The sequence below is a fragment of the Mytilus californianus genome, unplaced genomic scaffold (assembly GCF_021869535.1).
Source record: "Mytilus californianus isolate M0D057914Y unplaced genomic scaffold, xbMytCali1.0.p SCAF_18, whole genome shotgun sequence".
NCBI lineage: Eukaryota > Metazoa > Mollusca > Bivalvia > Mytilida > Mytilidae > Mytilus > Mytilus californianus.
In genome coordinates, this window is record NW_026262666.1 from 2,776,130 (window position 1) to 2,801,307 (window position 25,178).

Consider the following 25,178-nt stretch of genomic DNA (forward strand, 5'->3'; position numbering starts at 1 on the left):
ATCGTTTTGCCTCTAAATATTATATGCTTAACTTTGTAACATTTAAAAACATTTTATTTATACCATATCATTTCTAATTATGTGAAGTGTGTATCACACTTGTAATAAATTTCCAACATGGTGGATAATCGTTGAAAACTTCCTGACTAAGTCTGTTTCACAAAATCTACTTAATTGTAGACAACTGACACTGTTAACATTTTAACATAGTACATATATGTGTTTATTCTGGCATGGAAGGGCTCAAACTAAGCCAGCAAGAACAAAGAAATTATGGGGAGTTATTTCAATTATGTGATGTTGATGGGACTGGCAGGATAACTGGGATAAAAGCATCTGAATTATTTCTGTCATCTGGTTTAGGACAGGATGCACTGTTGCAAGTAAATATACAATAGTATAGAATGTTTGCTGATACATTTAGATAAAGATGTTGCTAGGAACTTAAAACCTGCTATATCCTAATTGTGTGACAAACATGATCTCATATGGTCAAGATTCACATAGTCATAGGATACCCAGTCTGGTAATTCTAATGCATCAAATCTTCCAGGCCCCAACGTATTCTAGCTCTATTAAAATAAGAATAAGGAAGTTCGGTGTGATTGCCTAGTAAGCAGTCACAACTCTCAGAGTTCGCGAAAACTTATTTTGACCCGTCGGTCATGGGACCGACAAAGCATGATTATTTGTCAGTCCTACAAAATTTTAGCCAGTCCTACAAAATCTCTCTATTTTATCCTGAAAAAAAATTGATAACATATTTTATCGAAAAATAACTTTATTAATATTAGTTTTATTCTTCGCACCCACAGGCAAATTAACAATGAAAGACCAGTTCAGGTCTTCTGATTGTTCTTATTTAAAGTCATCTTCACTATCAATTTCATCATCTGAATCACTTTCTCGGCTGTTACAGTATTTCTTTGCTCCATTGTAGGGTTCAATCGCCGATTGTTTGCCAGGGATGGCTCTATGGACAAATTAAGTAGGCCACGTGTAGATCGCCGTTTTGGTTTGTTTATAATAAATCCGTAAACCATTACCGGAAATTGGCAGCGGATACATCTGATAACCGATGTAAACACTTATTGGAAACAGTTGCAGTACATCTAATAACCGATGTAAAAAAGTGCCGAAATATGCACTACAACGGCCGTTTTTACATCGGTCATTGGGACCGGCACTAGCCTTCAAAATACTGGTCCGAGCCTCATTTTGACTGACAGGACCGACAGGACCGACCATTTTCGTGAACTCTGAACTCTCTTAGTGTCTAATTATATTTGCCTACAAAAGATAATTATAAGAATTAAACATGTCAAATGGTAATTTCCATTACTACATTAACACTGTCTACAGGTCACCATACAGACTCCATAAATTAGCGATCTTGACAAGCTTAAAAAGGCCCTTTGTGAATCAGAGTTAAAATGAATGAAAGAAATTGAAGTTCAAAAACATCAAAGTCAACAAAATAAATTGAAACAATGTCAGATTTTAGCTGTGTAGCTCTTGGACTTGAAATCAATAAATGGTATGCAGGTGCCATATGTGTGGTCTGTCTCTGAGGCTTCTGTCCAGCATATATATATATATCTGTTATCCTTAACTTTATTTTTATTGTTCAATGATATGACCACTTTAAGAAAAATTTTTTTTATCATATATTTATTTCAGTTTTTGTGGTCAGGTCCGTTTCTCAGATACATTTTGTACTTTAAGTAATAGAATATATACATGTAGGCCACCTATTTTGAGTTTATCGAATGATTGAGAAGTGCACTTTTTGGTCTAACATTGTTCAACTGACATGACCTAATTTTTCTGGTTCATTGGTCAATTTTAAGTAATTATAGAATTAACTCACTACTGGCACAGTGGCAGTAAGTGTACCAAAGTTACATGTATTGTTAGGTTTCTGATTTTGTTTTCCAATTTGTGCAGAACCATGTTTTAATTATGTATTTAGGATAACACAATGGCATATTACACATTGATTCCTATAAATGGACAGTTTTTCTCTTTATTTGACACTGATGAAACAGCAAAATCTATTACAATACATAACTTAGCATACTGTTCCTGTACATGTATATATATGTATAATGATGATGCTTATGTAAGAACCAATATTATTTTACTAATGTATTCTTTCAAATTCTGCATAAGTGCATGAAAAGCTATAAAGTGCCCCTTTTCCTTACTCAATTTAAATGCTTAAGTATTAGCACCCTGTCCCTTTAAAATTGTGGCTTGAATACTGAAGTAATATGTCATATGTGTTCTGTTTCTGAATGGCAGTGCAGTGTTCATATTTGTATGAGAGGGTTTACCAGACCATGACCTCATATTCATGGCTTAAATTTTGTTAGAAGGTGCACATACGGTCAGGGGTAATACTTATACAAGTGTATTTTATCTACTGGTACATGTAAATTATTTTAATGGTATAGCTATATCCCTTAGACATTCAGTTTTTTTTTACTTACATTTGTACACAAGTAAAAAAGTCATATTTTCTTCTTTTCTTGGATTTCTCTTGACTACTTTTCTTGTATAGAGTGCTTAATTGTCTGTTCTTTGCAGATGTCTTTACTAATCAAATAAGTATAATTTCATGGACAATGAAAAGCTCATTTGTCTGTTATCTTCAAAATATTGCACATTTACAAGCCTCCAGGTAGCAATTTTTGAAAGTCTTGCACAGTTACTTAACATCTTTGCGCAATTGATTTCTTTGTTGAAATAGTGAGATGAAAGGTTAAACTCTAATTAAAAAATATTAGCAAACCAGAGAAAATTTGTTTCAGGAATGTTTTTATCTCCCAAAACTTAAGAATTTTTGGGGTTGTATAACATGTATAATAAAACTACTTATACAAGTAAATTTTTGGAGAAGATTAAGGGGAGATTATTCAAACCTTGAAAAGAAAATATGAATGTTACAAATTTACTTATAAAAGTATATAATAACTTGCATCTTAATGTAAATAAAAATTACTTGTATAAGTATTACCCCTGACTGACATAAAAGTTCAAGGGATACTACTGTAAAAAGGATATAGCATTGTATTGTTTGGCTTCTCAGTTTTTATAAGTGATAAGTCTACTATAGAATGTATATATATAGATCCTTGTATTGTTTATATAATAAACATGGTAAAAATTGCCAGAAGTTCTCAATATCTTCATGTTTTTCCTGTCTTTATAAGGTTCAACAAAATGTACTTGTCACCTTAGTGACCTTAGCTTTAACATGTTTAATTCTGTACTGTAGCTATAAAAAAAATCTGTAAAAACCAATTTAAAATAATTCTAAACAATATTAATTCATTCTACTGTTTGTCAACATTAATAAATTGTTCCTGTTTATTATAGCACAAGAATAGTTTAAATGTTAGGGTTTCATTAATTAGTCCCCTACCGACTAAGTCGAAGGGGACTTAAGGTTTGCACTCCCCACCGTCCGTCTGTCCATCCGTCAGTCCAGCAAATCAGTTTTCCACACTTTTTTTCTTTGTGCTTGAAGATATTAATTTCAAATATGGTATATACTTTTATCATGACAAGTTACAGATCAAGTCGAATTATGTTCCCGTCTGATGATTTTGTGCAGAGTTATGGTCCTTGGACTTAGAAAATTCACTCAAATAATCAGTTTTCTGCACTTTTTTTTGTCATGCTTGAAGATATTGATTTAATAATTGGTATATAGTTTAAAAATTTTATCATGACAAGTGACAGATCAAATTCGAATTTTTGTTCTGGTCTGATGATTTTGTGCAGAGTTATGGTCCTTGGACTTAGAAATCCACTCAAATAATCAGTTTTCCACACTTTTTTTCGTCATGCTTGAAGATATTGACTTGATATTTGTTACATGTATATAGTTTACACCATGCAAAGCTATAGATCAAGTTAGCATTTTGTTCCAGTACAATGAATTCTTAACTGGTAGGGGACTATGTATTGCCATGCAATACTCTCAGAATGCTTGTTTTTTTTTAAGTTTTTTTTTTTTTTTGGAGGGGGTAGTTTTACAATTGTTGCCAAGAGAGATAGTAACTGCAGTTAGTATTCAGTGTTCCTCCCGCTTGACAATTTCCAGAGGATGAAGCACCAGCCTTTTATATTTGACACCCTAATTTTGTTCTCTTTCTTTGTTATCTTGTCACCCTGCTTCGGTTTTTATGAATCAGCCACTTTTGCTTATTTTACAATCAAAAACTTTCAATTATCGAAATATTGGAAAGTCAAAATCAATTTGAACAATTTATTGGCTTCACTTGACAGCTTTGGGATCAACAAAATGTTAATTAACTTTTGTTATCTCAATAAACAATAGAAGTGATGTATTTTTAAACAATCGAAACATAACCTGCAAGTACATGTAGGACATAATTTAAATTGTTAAGAGTGGCTTCTCTTGGCTTTCATTTTATTTATTATTTTGTCCCCAAGTAGTTTCTATGATCATAATTAGTACATGTAAGTCTAATTCAAAGATAAATATCAAAACTTGTCCTTGAATTAAATGCAAATTCTGGTATTATTTTTGCTTTTTAAAAAATGGTACAATTTGCAGATTTGATGAAAATGAATATGAATTCACCAAACAACATTGATGATACTAAGAAAAAAAGAATAAAGATAAATTTAATCTAGCTAAAGATATAGAAGTGTGAAATACCATAGATATGATAGCTAACTGCACACTCACTCAGATAAACTTAAACTTATCACTTAGATTTACAAAATGCACATTTGTACCTGTGACAATTTAAAAAGATAGGGATATAGGTAAAGTATAGGTTAGTTACATATATGCATATGAATAATCATGATAATGAGATCCTACCACTGAATCAAAGATGTTTTCAATTGTTCTTGATTTCACTTAGCTGTTTATTAGCAATAAATAATTAATTTGTTTAAGTTATGAACAATGACGAAAAAGTTTAAAGGATTAAAAAAACAAATTTGGAGTTATTGCCCTTAGACAACAAACAAAATATGTTCATCGCCAGACGCCAAGGGAACTTTGAAATGCACCAGGGGACCTTTGGACCTTTATTGATATCAACTTTGAAAATATACCAACAATTGCCCTGTAAAAGGCTGTTTGCTTGTAAATACTACATTAAGCGCATACAGTATCATACAGTTTTGGGGCCCTTTATAGCTTGCTGTTCCGTGGGAGCCAAGGCTCCATGTTAAAGGCCCTACTTTGACCTATAATTGTTTACTTTTTATACATTGTGACTTGGATTGATAGTTGTCTCATTGGCACTCATACCACATCTTCTTATTTATATTGATACCACATGTACAGTGGGTTTTTTTAGTCCCCTACCGACAAGGTTGGCAAAAAAGCGGTCAATACTAGTATTGACCAGGCCGGCGGTAAATACCGGTAAATACCGGCAAATACTGGCAAATACTGGTCAATACTGGCAAATACTGGTCAATTGAAATTTTGATAAGATATATCTATTAAATACAGTCCCTACCTGGTCAACTACAGGGTAAATGGACAAGTATATTCACAGGAGAGAAAGTCACTTATTTACTACATTGTAAAGGACAAAAACTCACAATTAATTAGTTAACAAGTTTTTGAATATGTAAGGGAAAATCCTTGAAATGAATTCATTGTAATGTTTATAAGATTGATAATGAACATGGTTAAATGAAGATTTATTAAATATTAATCCTACAAAGGATATTTCTTGGTACCATGAAGCCAGTCAAGAAAAAGACTATGGCAGCTTGTTTTCTTAACAGTAATTTCATCAAATGTAATAAAACAATGTCTTAAAAATTAGTCTTTTCTTAATCAAAGAAACAATTCTTTCAAAATTGCATTGTGACTTTCTGTCCTGTGATATTTAGCCCTACATTCAATAACTGTTAGTCATGAAAATATGAAAGTTTTCAAGTCAAAATTAGACTTTTTTAATGTTATCTTTTCTTATATAAATTGAAATTTTACATGAACACATCATGGACAGTGATTTTTAGAATAAAATTAAAGAAAAAGAAAAAGCAGCAGCCAAAGTATAGATCCTTCAAAATTTCCATTTTCTGTATTTAGTTTTAGAAGATATTTATCATGCAGTTGAATAGTCAGGAATAAAATAATTGTTTTAAATAGTCTTCAAAAATAACTTTTATGACTTTTTTCCTGTTATGTCAACATTTATTATGGGAGTTGTAATATTGAATAAACTTTTGACACCTGCTTGCCATATAATAGGCAATGCCCTGATAATCTAGTCACCTGTAATTCTATTTACCTGTTAAAATCAAACCTTTTCAAGAAAAAAATATATATATTTTATACATGTTGAAATAACTGATATAGCAATTTTATATCCATACCTAAACTATGTTATATCATTACCCATAAGAACTGAATAAGTCATTATTCATGCTAATAGTTGATAAAACATACCAATATCAATCCTTTTTATAAAAAGTTAAAATAATTTCCCCTATCAACTAAGATTTAACTAACATTGATAGTAAAATCTGTCAAAAGAACCATGAAAATTTCAATTGTCCAGTATTTGCCAGTATTGACCACTTGAGGAGTATTGACAGGGGCGGTAAATACCGGGGGTGGTATTTACCGCCCAACCTTGCCTACCGACAAAGTCGAAGGGGACTTTAGGTTCCCACTCCGTCCGTCTGTCTGTCCATCTGTCCGTCTGTCCATCCATCAGTCCGCCAAATTGGCTTTCCACACTTTTTTCTTCGTTCTTGAAGATATTGATTTGATATTTGATATATAGTTTTATCATGACAAGTTATTGGGCAAGTTCGAATTTTGTTCTGGTCTGATGATTTAGTCCAGAGTTATGGACCATAACTCTGGACCATATCTATTGTTAGAGTACTATATTTAACCATATTTCTGTACAAAGGGAGATAACTCATTTTTTAAAAGACATTCTTTGTTAAATTATTTGAAGAATGTTTTGGCAGGTTTGTTTGTTATTTAGTATAAACTAATTTTCTGAATGCTATATATATAAAAAAAATTATGAAGAGAAATCCTTAAATTAGATAATAATCTATTTTTATTAATGTATATATTTCAAAACATTACATTGTGTAGATAAAAGTTGTTGACATTTTTATAGATAAGTTACAAATCTATATTAGTTTGTGACAAATGAAAGAAAAAATATTTGGAACTATTATTTATATTTGATTATAATTTGAAAATAGATATACACTGTATTTCATCATATCTAATTTTAGAGAACTATTAATCATATCTAATATTTTTTTTCACTCATATAATCAGTTTTCCACACTGTTTTTAGCTATAGTCATGCTCGAAGATATTGACATGATATTTACTTTTTGTTTACACCATGCTATAAACAAGTTAGCATTTTGTTCCAGTAAAATGAATTTTTACCCAGTAGGGGACTGTATTGCCATGCAATACTCCCAGAATGCGTGTTTTTACCAAAATTTGCATACAAGAAATTTTTACCTGATTGATTGAAATATGTAAAACAAAATATACGTTTTGGCTATATTTAGAGATGATAAACAATAAATTGGGTTGGAATTCGAGATAGTTAATCGAAATTTATTTGTTGTTTTTCCTTCTTGATCTTGGTTATTCAACATATCGAACAGAAATGAATTTTGACCACCAACTGTGCTTTATATTATTCCCAAGCCTACAGCTAGCTAAACATGTTAAATCTGAAAGCAGGCCATTAAAGAGCAACAAACGAGTATCAAATTAAGTTTACACAGTTATAAGCATGCTACATACACATGATACAGCTACATACACATGATACAGCTACATACACATGATACAGATATATGTTTGTTTGACCATTTCAGATATCAGAACTCTGTGGTGCCAAAAGACTTGGACATTTTGGAAGGAGTCAGTTTTATATTGCTTTAAAGTTAATAGCAGCAGCACAACAGGGAATGCCTTTGAAATTAGATAGCTTAAACTCTGGTGAGTTTCATTTAGTTAATCATGTTAATGCAGCAATTATAAAGATCACAGAATTTAATACCCCATTCAATGGTGGTGTTGTGGGTAACGTGCTCACCCTGACCCAGAATGGTAAGGGTGTTTCAGGTCAATGGATTGATTTTCAATCAGGTCAAACTATTAGCATTAGGATGAGTATTTACTGCTTCACCACCAAGCACACGGATTTGGGAGCAAAGATGGATAGACTTTGTTTCTCACTAATATATTTAGAAAGAGTGACATATCTTCCTAAAGTTTCTGCCACTTTTACCTTGTTAGTTAGAACTTAAATTTTTCGATAGTAAGCAGTGTAAATTCATATCTGATTTAGAAGTTATCAGTTGGTACATGGTATATTATGTAATACTTGTCACTGGCCATTGCCGCCCTTCAGCATCCATTAATCAGGAAATACTGGAAATAAGGTTTAGTTACTATTTAGTCTGTGATAAACAACATTAACAATGGTTTATACCAAGTAATAGACATTTCATGATATATAGTCACTTGGTACAATATTTTGTGGCACTTTTTTTTTTTTTTCACTATGAAAATTAGTATCCTCATTCTCAACGGACATATATACATGTAGTGTGTATTTATGCTTCCTCATATTCAAAATGAGCCCCCCTCATCAGCATGGGTCTAACTGCCAGACAGGAGAAGTTCTGGTTACCATATACAATGTACTGTCATGGTTAAGGTGGCTTGATCCATTCAGTAACAAATATGATAAGTAAAAATAAAATTATAAAATTAATGAGAATTTCTTTTAAAAAAACTGTAACCTCTCCATTTATAAATAAATGAAAATTAACTGGAGTTTGGTGCTACATGTACATATGATGGCTTAAGGGGGCACCCAACACTTTGACTAAAATAGATTTGGCTTGTTTAATTTTCAAAAAATTTTGATAAAATGATAAATCTGAACTGTTGACAAAAATATGAAAATTTCCAGAAAATTGAACCACACAATATACAGGAATAATTTCATTGGATTTATAGCAGTTTGACAAATTCTAAATTTGATCATTGAGAAGCTTATTTCTCTTTATGATTAGTATGTGATTAAAAAGTTCAGCAAATTTTTAAAGAGTTAACTCCCTTAGGTGTTTTGAACCTCCTTAATCAATCCCTGCCTTAAGGAATGGCTTGTATTATTATGAGTGAAATGAGGAGCAAATGTCAAAGTGCAGAATACAACCATATTCCCTATTCATCTTTGACTTGAGTTATGAGTTTGTTTGTCCCTTTGGAACCTTATTACTTTTTTGCTAAATTAATGATTTGGAGACCCTCCACACAGATTATTTTATTTTAGTTTCAGTTGGCATACTGTTTTGGGTCATATGCAGGGCACAATGCTGTCACAAAAGTTCCAGTTGAGTGCTATAACATATGCCGTATGGAAATTCTATAGAAATATACCTTAAAGCAAAAAGATATTCTTAATTCTGATTGATTGTAGAACAAATTCTGATTGATTGTAGAAAAGTCTTTACTATCAACCAGTAGTCCCAAGCCCGAGGCTTGTAAACTTCCTGGTAGGCCTGTTAAAATTAGTCTTACAGGCCTATAGAATTTATACAAGAAATTCTGAAAAATGGGGTGTGAGCCTGTGGTCCAAAAAATTTTACTGTGAAGACTGTTAGAATGAACTGAAAATTTCTATAATGAGAAAATCCTTAAATTTATGATTTTAGCCCCTGAATGATACTGGCTCTATACATTTTTTTTTGGCCCTGATGCCACCAGAGGGGGCATTAAGTATTACCCTTGTCCATCTGTATGTACAAATGTACATCCCAAAATTGGTTTCTGTTCTCTAACTTTAGTTTGTCTCTACCAAATGTTATAAAACTTATACACAATGCTTATTACCACAAAACACAGATCATATCTTAAAGTTGAATTTGGATAGAGTCACTTTTACCGTTCTAGAGTTATGCCCCTTCATAACGATTATATAAAAGTGGGGTCATCATCTGTGTCCCATGGACACATTCTCCATTTATTGTAAATAAGATTATCCCTACATAAGTTTTACATCTTCCCCTGTACATTATATGTTTCTTGTCAACATGTTTGAAAGAATAATGAGATGGCCTTCAAGGTAGAAATTGATCAAGCAATCTTACATCATAAATTATTTAATCTGAACTGAGATGAGAAAATATCAGCTGTATAATTAATTATGAAGGAAGTATGGAAAACAAATCGGGTAATTATATGCATAGCCCTAACAAGCAGTGATGAGTAGATGGATTGTTAAATAAACACCTGTTCATAAAAAATAATACTTTTAAGAACAGTTGATGTTTTAATTGGTCCTAAGTGGTTTTATCTGGAAAACAATCCAGTTTCACAATTACTGTAAACATGTAAACATGGTAGATAGGCTGTATAGACAGGGGAGATCCAGGATTTTTGAAAAGGGGGGGGGGGGGGGTTGTAATTCATGAAAACTGAAAAAAATCTTGGACAATTTTATGCTAAAAAATTATGTGTATTCCAATCAAAGGGTGCATACGCCCTCTATATCCACCGCTGATTGATACTAGTTTCTTAAAAAATTATACACTTTTAGGGAATTGTAAGCTAAAATTATAACTGCTGAAAAGAATCAAACATTTTATAAAAGCAATCCATTTACCAGTAAATGTAGCAACAAAAGAAATACTATAAGATCTGTCTTGTTTAATTGCCTTATTTATTTGATATTGTCCCTATCTCAATAACGGATATCATCCCATCACTGTGATCAACACTTTAGTATCAGCAGCTAAAAATCAATGCATTGACCAAATCTTTCTGTGGTCAAATGGTTTTCATAATCAATTTGCGTGTAAGAAGTTTGACATTTTATCATATAAAGAGATATTTACATATTTTTACATATGATTGGTGTAGATGAACATGATCAATGGAAAGATCATTGAATTATTTTGTGTAGTGTATATCATGGAAAATAGCAACCTGTACTTATTGGTGGTTTACGAACCTGGAATTTAAGAAATTTTATAAATGTTTGGTTTTAAAAAGGGGGGATGATTAGTATATAACTTTTATACACATGTATAACATATGGTAATTCTTTAGGTTTTAAAAAATTTCCACAAGAAATAAGACACTTATTAAAGAGTCCCTTATACGTTGGACCAGATCCCTTATATATAAAATAGTCCCCTGTGCATTGGACCAGACCCCTATATAAAATACTCATCTTTTTTTAAAACAAAATATTTTTGCATACGGCTGGTGTAGATCAATACATTCAGAGGCAGAACCAGGAATTTCAGAAATTAATTAAATAATAAAAGAAAGACAAAGGATATGGGGTATCCAACCATGACGTCAAAATCAGTACTAGCACAGCAAAAAACACAAAAAGCAAAGGAACAGCACTTTTATATTGCTGTTTTTTTCATCTCAAAGTCACAGTGAGGCAAATTTTTGTTAATTTTCATAAGGGTGTATGGCTTAGGCCCCAGACTATGACCATAACCATGATAACACCAAAACTATATAGACTAAATACTTATGTTAAAAGATAAACAATAACAGTTGATGCTGAGAGTACAACATATACATTGTCATTACTCAGTAATACAATCTGATGAAAAACAGAAATTTATTAATTGAGCTGTTATTTGATACCAAAAAAAATACACTTTGATTTAAAGTCCCATTTCAATTTGTAAATTTCTTTAAATACCTAGATAAACCCAATTCTTGCATTATTTTCATGTAGATCCAATCGTTAATTTTAGTTGTTAAAAGGCCTGAGGGAATAGTATCAAATTTTTTTATATAGATATAATACACCCTATTGGTGGCTTTCATTACAGCAGATACATATAGATTATCGATAGTTTTTCCAACGAGAAGGTGTTTCTCAGCTACAAAGTACAATCTCATTGAAGGGCGAGAGCCCTGAGGTGAGATGTGGATGAGAAATAACCTAGAGTTTGAAAGACCATTGATAATTTTTTTAATCGCTATTTTGCCTATGGTGTCGTTAATGTTTACATTGACAAAGTAACGTGCCCTCTTAATTTTTGGCACTCATACCACATCTTCTTATTTCTAATAGTCGATATTATATCAAATTTGATATTTTCCTTTCATCATTTTAATTTCAAGGATCCAATTTTTAGGCTAAAATATATAAGGGTCTAATGGATTACTATATATATATAACCTTTTTCACTTGTTTTTTTTTAACTAATTTGGCTGACATGATGATCTAATCATCTCATGCCAACACATTTTTAACCCGGTTTAATTGAAATGGCTGAGAGTTTACTGAACTACACTGTCTACCTTTATTAATAATACATTTTTATACATTTAAACACCAACCAATCCTTTGGCTATTGTAATGTCACATTATAGACTAAATATTTCTCTTGATGAAAGTCAATAGCTGGTGGCTTAAAAATATTTTAGTCTGTTAAAATTATCTACATTGTTCAGTTGTATGGTTGAGGAATAACTTTACATACTTAAAACATGAAGATTAATTATTGTTTCTTCTTGTATTAGATTTTTGACTCTTTATGGTCTAAAGATTTTATCTAGCATATATCTGTTGTCCTTGACCTCATATTCATGGTTCATTGGTGATCCCTAAGTTTTTGTTATGCCCCTGTGGCAGCAGAGGGGGCACTAAGTGTTACTCTTGTACGTAAGTCCCAAAATTAGTTTCCGTTCTCCAGCTTTAGTTCGCCTCAACCAAATGTAATGAAACTTATACACAATGCTTATTACCACAAAACACAGATTAACTTTGAATTTGGGTAGCATCACTTGTACAGTTCTCTAGTTATGTCCCTTTATAACGTTATATACAAGCAGAGGCATCATCTGTGTCCAATGGACACATTCTCCATTTATTTAAATTAGGTTTGTTCCTTGGATTCCATGAGCATGATAAACAATAGGTAAAATATAATTTGTGTATAGAATGATTGTTAGATGTACATGTCTGCCTGGCATGAGCATGTTGATTTTCCACTTAATTTGTGATAATTATTGTTTAGAAACCATCACTTAAATACTTATTATTTTTCTCTATATCATTTCAGGAAAAGAAATGCCATTACCAAAGTTTACAAGGTTACCAGAGCAAGGTACAGTCTTATAATTTTCCCCTTTGAAAAAAGCATTGAGGTTTTGACAGTGTCAAGCAAATTTTTACCCTTGTCCTTGTTACTTTAGTTGCCTCAACCAAATGTTTTGAAACTTATACACAATGCTTATTACTTCAAAATACAGATCCAGTTTGAATTTTGGTGGTGTCACTTTAACTGTTCTAAAGTTATATATATGACCTTTTACAAATGGAAAAATTGCTGAATTTTTATACGACCGCAAACAAATTTTTGTGGTCGTATATTGGTATGACGTTGGCGTCGTCGTCGTCCGGCATCGTCCGAAGACACATTGGTTTTCGCACTCTAACTTTAGTTTAAGTGAATGGATCTCTATGAAATTTTACCACAAGGTTCAATACCACAAAAGGAAGGTTGGGATTGATTTTGGGGGTTATGGTACCAACAGTAAAGGAATTAGGGGCCAAAAAGGGGCCAAAAATTAGCATTTTTATACGACCGCAAAAAAATTTTGTGGTCGTATATTGGTATGACGTTGTCGTCGTCGTCGTCGTCGTCCGAAGACACATTGGTTTTCGCACTCTAACTTTAGTTAAAGTGAATGGATCTCTTTGAAATTTTACCATAAGGTTCAATACCACAAAAGGAAGGGGGGGATTGATTTTGGGGGTTATGGTTCCAACAGTTAAGGAATTAGGGGCCACAAAGGGGCCAAAAATAAGCATTTTCTAGTTTACAGACAATAACTGTGGAACGGTGTATGGATCTCTCTGAAATTATACTACAAGTTTCCATTCCACAAAGGGATGGTAAGGATTTGCTTTGGGGGGTTATGGCTCAAACCATTTAGGAATTAGGGGCAAAAAAGGGGGAAAAACAAGGTTGTCCTGGTTAATGGACAAATACTTTAGAACAAAACATAATTTAAAGCAGTGTAAGGGAGATAAATCAAATACATCATTGCAATTATCTCCCTTACACTGCTTTTAAATTATGAATAAAGTAATGGTTAATGAACAATTAAGATAATTTAAAACAGTGTAAGGGAGGTAATCCAAATACACTGCTTTTAAATTATGTTTAAAGAAATGCATATTTATAAAGGAAGACCAGTAAAAATATCTGCAAATGTTGCATCTTTTTTTTTTACAAAAAAATCCATATGAAAGATTTGACACTATATTTTAAATTCTATTATAAAATAGATTAAGTTAGCACTATGATAAATTTAAATGGGTACTTATGGTTGCAAATTCCATTGGAAATTTGATTGAGATTATGACCATATCTTGAGGGAAAGAATTTTTTGGGGGAAAAAAGGGGGGGGGGGGGGTAAAAAGAAATTGTGGGGGGTCAATTTTTTCTCATTTCAGATTTCAGAAATTAAAAAGAATTATTCTTCAAATATTATTTTTTTTTCAAATTTCAAATATTGAAAAATTTCAAGAAGTAATCTTTAATTGCACAGTATGGCGCATTAGATTTTTAAAATCTTTGACCACATTTATTTATTTATTATGCCGAATCTAACCGTGTATTTAGATTTTTAATTTTGGGTCCAGTTTTCAAATTGGTCTACATTAAGGTCCAAAGGGTCCAAAATTCAACTTAGTTTGATTTTAACAAAAATTGAATTCTTGGGGTTCTTTGATATGCTGAATCTAAACACGTATTTAGATTTTAGATTTTTGGCCCAGTTTTCAAGTTGGTCCAAATTGGGGTCCAAAATTAAACTTTGTTTGATTTCAACAAAAATTGAATATATGAGGTTCTTTGATATGCTGAATCTAACCATGTATTTAGATTTTTTATTTGTGGGCCCGCTATCAAATTGGTTCATATTGAGGTCAAAAGGGTCCAAAATTAAACTTTTGTTTGATTTCATCAAAAATTGAATTGTTGGGGTTCTTTGATATGACAAATCTAACCGTGTATTTAGATTTTTAATTTTGGGTCCAGTTTTTTAAATTGGTCTACATTAAGGTCCAAAGGGTCCAAAATTAAACTTAGTTTGATTTTAACAAAAATTGAATTCTTGGGGTTCTTTGATATGCTGAATCTAAACATGTGTTTAGATTTTTGATTATGGGCCCAGTTTTCAAGTTGGTCCAAGTTGGGGTCCAAAATTAAACTTTGTTTGATTTCAACAAAAATTGAATATATGGGGTTCTTTGATATGCTGAATCTAACTATGTATTTTGATTTTGGACATTGGACCATAATAGGTAAATCAAAAAAATTCAAGTTCTTAGACCACATTCTTTCTGTGTCAGAAACGTATGCTGTGTCAAATATTTAATCACAATCCAAATTCAGAGCTGTATCAAGCTTGAATGTTGTGTCCATACTTGCCCCAACTATTCAGGGTTCGACCTCTGCGGTCGTATCAAGCTGTGCCCAGCGAAGCATTTTATTGTAACTTCCAGACATAACTTGTGTGTTAGTGTATGAATCTCTCTGACATTGTACCACAAGGTTCCATATCACAAAAGGAATGCTGGGATTGATTTTGGGGGTATTTGCCTCAAAATTTTAGGAATTAGGCCTAGGGGCCAAAAAAGGGGCAAAAAACAAGCATTTTTCTAGTTTCATGACAATAACTTGTGTGTAAGTGTATGGATCTTTCTGAAATTGTACTACAAGGTTCCATATCACAAAGGAAAAGCTGGAATTGAGTTTGGGTGTAATTGCCGAAACGTTTAGGAATAAGGGGCCAAAAATAAGCATTTTTCTAGTTTCCAGACAATAACTTGTGTTCAAGTGTATGGATCTCTCTGAAATTGTACTGCATGGTACCATACCACAAAGGGAAGGCTGGGATTGATGATGGGGGTAATTGCCTCAATATTTTAGGAATTAGGGGCCAAAAGTGGGCAAAAAACAAGCATTTTTCTAGTTTCAGGACAATAACTTGTGTGTAAGTGTATGGAACTTTCTGAAATTGTACTACAAGGTTCCATATCACAAAGGGAAAGCTGGGTTTGAGTTTGGGGGTAATTGCCCTAAACGTTTAGGAATTTGGGGCCAAAAAGGGGCCAAAAAACACATTTTTCTAGTTTCCAGACAATAACTTGTGTTCAAGTGTATGAATCTCTGAAATTGTACTGCAAGGTACCATACCACAAAGGGAAGGCTGGGATGGAGTTTGGGGGTGATGAATCATAAGGGGGTTCAAAAAATTGGGGGGGGGATTTTTATTTTTTTCCTTTTTTTTTCTTTTTTTCCTTTTTTTTTTCTTTTAAAATTTTCCATTTTAAGTTGGTTATTTCTGATTTATATTTAAAAGCAAATAATAATGATATGGTAGGAGATACACACCAAACAAGATATGTAAATTATTATATAATAAGTATTGTGCAATAGCAAGAAATTTTCAATTGCACAGTATTGCACAATAGCAAGAAATCTTCAATTGCACAATATTGCGCAATAGCAAGAAATATCCAATAGCACAATATTGCGCAATAGCAAGAAATTGTCAATTGTACAGTATTGGGCAATAGCAAGAAATATTTAATTGCACAGTATTGTGCAAAAGAAGATACTTCGTATAAATTGCTTATTTCTTGACCAATTTCAATGGGGTTTTATTCTTGAATTCTTGGGGTTCTTTAATATGCTGAATCTAACCGTGTATTTAATTTTTGGATTTTGGGCCCCGTTTTTAAATTGGTCCACATTGAGGTCCAAAGGGTCCAAAATTAAACTTTGTTTGATTTCATCAAAAATTGAATTCTTGGGGTTCTTTGATATGCTGAATCTAACCATGTATTTAGATTTTGGATATTGGACCATAATAGGTGAATGTCCAATTTAAAATTTTTAAGTTCTTAGAACACATTCATTCTGTGTTTGAAACCTATGCTGTGTCAAATATTTAATCACAATCCAAATGCAAAGCTGTATCAAGCTTGAATGTTGTGTCCATACTTGCCCCAACTGTTCAGGGTTCGACCTCTGCGGTCGTATCAATCTGCACTCTGCGGAGCATTTTATTCGTTTCTGTTCTCTAACTTAAGTTTGCCTCTACCAAATGTTATGAAACTTATACACAATACTTATTACCACAAAACACAGATCAAGTACAAATTTGGGTAGCGTCAGGTTTACCATTCTTCAGTTATGTACCTTTATAGCTTATTATGATATGCAAGCGGGGGCATCATCTGTGTCCCATGGACACATTCTCCCATTTATTTTTTTTTATTCTGGTTAGATATACTTAGCTTACAAATACACAAGTAAAGAAGATTAATACATGAACAAAGTATTTTTATCTTTGAATGCTATTGTTAGTTCTAACATAATCGATCATTTTTAAAATCATCACAATGGTTATTGAAATTATGTGTCTTTCTAGCCTTTCAGTGTATTAATAGTTTGTGAGTTATTCCTCATTTTATCAATGCAAAGTTTTACACTTACATCTGTGTTTAAGCAGCTTCAAGTGAGAATATATTTTGAATGGTATTAAAGGTCTTTCAAAAATTAGATCACACTGGCCTACAATGAATACATGAGTGATTACAGTTAGCTATTGATATAGGTAGGTTCAGCTTGTAATTTGACTTCTGTTGATTCCTGTAGCTGTTTCTTAGTAAAAATAAACTGGCAACATTGGGGTCGTAGAGTGCGAAGGTCATCTGTTTTAAAAACAATTAAAGAGCTTTTGCCATCTGCTTTTAGGGAGGTGGAGGGACATTATTTTTATTTTTAACAGAGTAACAACTGACTTGTCTTCCTTTTTAGCTCACCTGACCTGAAAGGTCAAGTGAGCTTTTCTCATCACTTTGCGTCCGTCGTCCGTCGTCCTGCGTCCGTCGTCCGTCGTCCGTAAACTTTTACAAAAATCTTCTCCTCTGAAACTACTGGGCCAAATTTAACCAAACTTGGCCACAATCATCATTGGGGTATCTAGTTTTAAAAATGTGTGGCGTGACCCGGTCAACCAACCAAGATGGCCGCCACGGCTAAAAATAGAACATAGGGGTAAAATGCAGTTTTTAGCTTATAACTCAAAAACCAAAGCATTAAGAGCAAATCTGACATGGGGTAAAATTGTTCATCAGGTCAAGATCTATCTGCCCTGAAATTTTCAGATGAATCGGACAACCCGTTATTGGGTTGCTGCCCCTGAATTGGTAATTTTAAGGAAATTTTGCTGTTTTTGGTTATTATCTTGAATATTATTATAGATAGAGATAAACTGTAAACAGCAATAATGTTCAGCAAAGTAAGATTTACAAATAAGTCAATATAACCGAAATGGTCAGTTGACCCCTTTAGGAGTAATTGCCCTTTATAGTCAATTTTTAACCATTTTTCGTAAATCTTAGTAATCTTTTACAAAAATCTTCTCCTCTGAAACAACTGGGCCAAATTAAACCAAACTTGGCCACAATCATCATTGGGGTATCTAGTTTAAAAAATGTGTGGCGTGACCCGGCCAACCAACCAAGATGGCCGCCACAGCTAAAAATAAAACATAGGGGTAAAATGCAGTTTTTGGCTTATAACTCAAAAACCAAAGCATTTAAAGCAAATCTGACATGAAGTAAAATTGTTTATCAGGTCAAGATCTATCTGCCCTGAAATTTTCAGATGAATCGAACAACCTGTTGTTGGGTTGCTGCCCCTGAATTGGCAATTTTAAGGAAATTTTGCTGTTTTTGGTTATTATCTTGAATATTATTATAGATAGAGATAAACTGTAAACAGCAATAATGTTCAGCAAAGTAAGATTAACAAATAAGTCAACATGACTGAAATGGTCAGTTGACCCCTTTAGGAGTTATTGCCCTTTATAGTCAATTTTTAACAATTTTTCGTAAATCTTAGTAATCTTTTACAAAAATCTTCTCCTCTGAAAATCCGTGGCCAAATTAAACCAAACTTGGCCACAATCATCATTTGGTTATCTAGTTTTAAAAATGTGTGGCGTGACCTGGTCAACCAACCAAGATGGCCGCCACGGCTAAAAATAGAACATAAGGGTAAAATTCAGTTTTTGGCTTTTAACTCAAAAACCAAAGCATTTAAAGCAAATCTGACATGAAGTAAAATTGTTTATCAGGTCAAGATCTATCTGCCCTGAAATTTTCAGATGAATCGGACAACCCGTTATTGGGTTGCTGCCCCTGAATTGGTAATTTTAAGGAAATTTTGCTGTTTTTGGTTATTATCTTGAATATTATTATAGATAGAGATAAACTGTAAACAGTAATAATGTTCAGCAAAGTAAGATTTACAAATAAGTCAATATAACCGAAATGGTCAGTTGACCAATTTAGGAGTAATTGCCCTTTATAGTCAATTTTTAACCATTTTTCGTAAATCTTAGTAATCTTTTACAAAAATCTTCTCCTCTGAAACAACTGGGCCAAATTAAACCAAACTTGGCCACAATCATCATTTGGTTATTTAGTTTTGAAAATGTGTGGCGTGACCTGGTCAACCAACCAAGATGGCCGCCACGGCTAAAAATAGAACATAGGGGTAAAATTCAGTTTTTGGCTTTTAACTCAAAAACCAAATCATTTAAAGCAAATCTGACATGAAGTAAAATTGTTTATCAGGTCAAGATCTATCTGCCCTGAAATTTTCAGATGAATCGGACAACCCGTTGTTGGGTTGCTGCCCCTGAATTGGTAATTTTAAGGTGATTTTGCTGTTTTTGGTTATTATCTTGAATATTATTATAGATAGAGATAAACTGTAAAAAACAATAAATGTCGGCAAAGTAAGATCTACAAATAAGTCAACATGACCGAAATTGTCAGTTGACCCCTTTAGGAGTTATTGCCCTTTATAGTCAATTTTTAACCATTTTTTCGAAAATCTTAGTAATCTTTTACAAAAATCTTCTCCTCTGAAACTACTGGGCCAAGTTAATTATAGATAGAGATAATTGTAAGCAGGAAAAATGTTCAGTAAATTAAGATGTACAAACACATCACCATCACCAAAACACAATTTTGTCATGAATCCATCTGCGTCCTTTGTTTAATATTCACATAGACCAAGGTGAGCGACACAGGCTCTTTAGAGCCTCTAGTTTTTTATCTTTAACACATGTTTGGTACATTTAAAGTACCTTCACGTGCTTACTCATTTCAGTTACATAAATATATAATAGATGTTTGGACACTTTTACTTTATATTTGTCAGAAGTCTTCTCTAATTGATGTTCTTAAACAGACAATTCTGGGAGAACTAATTGATGTACTTAAACAGACAATTCTGGGAGAACTAATTGGTTCGTTTAGCCTTTTCCTAAAAGGAATTTTGCCTATCACTCTTAGCTTCTTTTCTAATAAAAAAAATGGCTACTTTATTTGCAAGAAAATTGTAATAAGGATGTCTATGCTGTAATGAAACTGATCAGAAAGAGAATATAATGTTACATACATTCGATATTTAGTCAGCCTTGAAATGAACAAAATGCTATTAACATATGATTGTCAATTGTGTTACATTTAGTGAAAAATATGATTATAATTAAATGTAGATTCCAGGGAAATATAGATTTTTGTTTGGTAATAGGCCTGGCTAGTAGATTATATAACAGAGGTCAATTTAGCATTAAATTGAATTTGAAAGAAGGCTATTTCAACATTTAAGTCAATTTTCATGATTAAAGGAATAGATAGTTTTGTTTGCTTTTTCTCCAATGATTTTCTTAAAAGACATTTAATTACATGAATCAAAATTGATAAATCCTTGTGCATGTCTGATGAAGATAATTACAATTTGTAATACATAATACAAATAGTTCATAAGATGAAAATAACTGCTGTGGATTCATTATTATTCATTGGATACTAAATTTCGTTGATTTTGCCGTTACTTGGGAAGTTCCGGAACCACGAATTCTAATGTACAACGAATTACAAATTTTCTATAAGAATGTATGCAGACTTTGGCAAAACCACGAAATCAAATATCCACGAAAATGCTAGTTTTCCTCAATCCACGAAAATTGGTACCCACGAAAATAAATGAATTCACAGTATATAAATAGTGGAGCAGAAAATGTCTACCCTTTTCAAGCACCTGGCTTAACAAGAATGATTGATTGTTGGTTTCTGCTTAGTAAATGTCTAGTGGCAATTATTTCATGCATATTCAGAACAAGAAATAAATGTACAATAAGAAGCCAAATGGGAAGCCTATGTCATTTGGTATGGGCAGAAATTTTACTACCACCAGTAAATTTGAGTATGTTGGTTATTAGAGGCAAAAATGTTGCCAGACAACAGGCCATCTATGGACCCTTTACAGAATTGTTCCAAGGATTTTAAGGAGCAGAGATCTTTGCACTCCCCTACAGAGTTCTTGGGAGTTAACATCAACATTCTGACTGGATGTTATTGTGTATTTGTATGTCCCATACAACCAAAAGGTTGGACAGGTGTTATTCAGGGTTGACTATATTTCTATATTCCAGTAAACCCTTAGGTCTATGATTTTACATGTTGCTTAGTATTTCGATTTCTATGTAAGATTCTGTGGAATAGTACAATGTTTAGGATAGTTGGTGGACATTTATATTGTTTTCTGGTCTGTGCATTCTGGCAGTCTTCGCACTCAACTGCAGGCCCACCAGCCCAGGCTAGTAAACATGCTGTCGGGCCTGAAAAAATCATCTCTACAAGCCAATAGAATCTAACTAAAATTTTCATAAAATTCAGCTTCGGGCTTGTAGATTCAAAGGTTTATCGTGAAGACTGGTCTGGTATCAGGTTTAGATTTTTGGTTAAGGTAGTTTACCATGAAGTTGTAGTCACATCAACTTGAAACTTAGTACACATGTTCATTACGATGAGAACTTCAAAATGATGAGATCCTTATGAAAAATTTATCTAATGTTTAATAATGTAATTATTTTCAAACTAATGTTAAAACTTTTTTTCTTGTAGAAAATATGGGAGCCTCCTATAATTCCCAAACAGATGGAGTTCCTATAGAAAGGTATGCAAGTCTATTGAGTAATCTGATTGATAATTAGAATTAACTCAGTATTTTACTGAAAAGTAAATTGATTATTACCAGATAGTAAAATGATTTTTAAATGACATTTAATGAAACAATTTCCCTATTACAATGGTTTAATCTACTCAATTAAAACACAAAAGCTGCTTATTTCAAAATTTAACGATTTATATCTTAAAAGTATTTTTAAAATGATTTTAGCACATATTGACATCATTTTGTTTCTTTACTATGTTTATTGGATTTCTACACTATCAAAACATGATGGTACATGTAAGTGGTGATGGGTTTTGGTCATTTGTTAGAGTGCCCATGGATAAATCACTGTTCTTCAACTAATTACTGACAAACTTTTTCACATACCATTAGATTAAGATCACTTTGTCTCTTTTTCAAGTAACTAACCCCTACCGAGGAGGCAACAGACTAAAGTGACCTCCACAAATAGATTTTTTCCCATTGGTCCAACTACCGATGTAAATCATTTTGCCACAAAGGGTCTGATTATGACTATATGGTAATAAACAGCTGACTTGTTCTCATATATAAGTATCAATAAAATTGAGAATGGAAATATATACTAACCTGTGAAAAATATATGAATTATCTGCAGCCTTCAACAATGAGTAAAATTCATACCTTATACTCAGCTGTAAAAGGCCCTGACATGACAAGTGAGAAACAATTCAAATGAAAAAACCAACAGCCTGATTTATGACAAAACAATTTAAACAAAACAAAATATGATATACAGCAACAAAAGACAGGCTCCTGACTTGGAACAGGCACAGGTGTCAGGGTTAAATGTGTGTGATCACACAACCCTTTTCTTAGGAAATAAAAGGTTTTCTTTTCATTTATTTTTCGTCTCAAAAAAAGATTTATTGTCATCTCAAAACAAAAGTGATCATTTTCTTATGAAATCAGTTAAATTGCTACAAATTGAACTATTATTCAAGGTCAGTTGAAATGATGGCTTGGAAAGTCAAATATGGTTGTAGAAAAAATAAAAAAAGAAAGCTTTTCTGAACTCTATATTTGCTATATGAATTTTGCAATAAATGCCTTAAGTCTTTTTAAGTATATGTATGTCCAAATGAACTTACACCCAAATTGCTGCTTAAACTAAAAACCTGTGGAAAGTGAACTCTTTTATTTAGAATGAATATAATATTAAAACTAAAACTATGTAAACCAAAAATTAGTATGATCTTGACGATTTATTTTTGCTAATATTGCAAAATTAAAACCTAAAAACTTTCCCCTTGCATAAATTTTAGAAGATCAGAACTGGGGCAAAAAAACACAAAAATAAAACAAACAGATTATGCCTTAGAAATCACCAAAATGTTTAACCTTAATAAAATAAAACTGGCATTGGAAGCAGTACCTCATTCAGAGTGAAGCCATTTGAAATGGTATGGAATGTCCGGTGAGGTGTTGTCCATTTTGGAAAAGATACTGACAATTCATTATTAACTTTTACTTTCACTTTCATTTTAACGTTGTCAAACCAATAGTTGTGATGTTACATCTTGTTAACCTTTTTGTAACCCCATATGGCATGATCTGTCATTGTTATTTTTTCTTGTATTTAGATCTGGTCAGGCGATTCCCTTACAGCAACACCCTCCTGCTGGTCAACTCCCACCCCCTCCAGTTACACGGAAAACACATACTCGAAGAGATTCTGGTCAACAAAGGGCATTAGTTGATAGGGACCCTGGACCACCTGTACCACCTGGACCATTACCTGCCCAGCAACAGACTCAACAATCGGTTACTCAGGTAAAATATCAGTAAACAACAAACAGATCAAGTTTGTTTTTGTATTCCTTGGGTAAAATCAAGTACTAAGTAACAACTGAATTTCCTCTGGTTTTGGCAATCCTGAGAACTGGAAACTATTGTTTGAAAAAAAATATATCTTTTTTAATGTTAAATTTCAAAAATTTAAGTTATTAATGCTAATGTATGAATTATTATTGTGATATGTTGCTTACAAATATTGATATTAAGATTTAAAATGCAAAACCAATCGAAACAAAAGACAATGAGAGCAACATATGATCTTCAACAATAGACAGGTGTCTGTAAAATATGTCAAACTCTGTATTACTCTGAATCTATACAAGTAGTGTGTAACTGTGTGTGTAATTTTTATGTAAGATGTACACTTATACATGATATTTAATAAAAAATTATTTAGAGGCTTTTGTAACTATTAATTTTAACATCTGTGTATTGATTTTCTTTTTCAGACACATACTAGAGAAGAATCTCCGTTAAATCCTAGATCACCAACTCAAAAAACATCTCCTCCCCCTCCATCATCCCCACCCACTCATCAGCCAAGCATTCCAACCGTTTCCATCACAAATCAGGTCAATCCACAGAAGCCAACACAAGGAACAGCTCCCCATCACGGAAGTTTTAATTCAATAAATTCAACGCATGAGGTTGGCTGGGCATCGTTTGAAGATGAGGAAAGTCATGGTTAGTATGTGTTAATACGACCTGAAAATAGGTACTGTAAATTCAGAAATTATTGCGTGCATTTATTATTGCGATTTTTTCATTTTAGACTAAAATGCGATTTTAATTTTTGCGATATTGAGAAAAATACTGTTTAATTCATATATAAAATTTCAAAATGTGAGTTTAAATTATTGCGAATATAACCCTGTCATATTTTTCGCAATAATAAAAACATTGCAATAATTTCTGAATTTACAGTATACTGTAACCCTTCCTTAAAGAAGAATACAACTTATTGAGTTGTAAAGGGTCAAGCTAAGGTCAAGGATTAAGGTCAGGACCATGTCAACATAATACAGGGTAACCCACTTTGTTGAAATTCAGCAGATTTTATGTATTTCTTTCATTATAAAAAAGGATGACCTCATTTATTTTTTTGGGGTTAAAGTTCAAGGGTTTAGGTACAAACAAAATGTTATAGACTTATCTAAACCATTTTGTTAATCTTCATCAAATTTATAATTTAATGCCAATTGAGAGAACTACAGTCGGTCAAGTTCTGCGGTCAAGGG

The 25,178-nt window shown here is 32.5% G+C and overlaps 1 protein-coding gene across 27 annotated transcripts in view; it reads left to right on the top strand.

The window, feature by feature from the left end:
* The first annotated feature begins 111 nt into the window (after nt 1-111).
* Nucleotides 112-25,178, top strand: part of LOC127726562 (ralBP1-associated Eps domain-containing protein 1-like) — a 70,151-nt gene continuing 45,084 nt past the window's right edge. For all 27 annotated transcript variants that reach the window (XR_007993576.1, XR_007993572.1, XR_007993574.1 and 24 more), the window contains exons 1-6: nt 112-383; nt 7,876-7,999; nt 13,111-13,155; nt 22,056-22,107; nt 23,727-23,916; nt 24,390-24,624. Coding sequence is in view for 6 of the 27 variants with exons in the window: in XM_052233953.1 (XP_052089913.1) it covers nt 234-383; nt 7,876-7,999; nt 13,111-13,155; nt 22,056-22,107; nt 23,727-23,916; nt 24,390-24,624 (796 nt within the window). In the remaining 21 variants the exon portion in view is untranslated. The remainder of the gene's footprint in view (nt 384-7,875; nt 8,000-13,110; nt 13,156-22,055; nt 22,108-23,726; nt 23,917-24,389; nt 24,625-25,178) is intronic.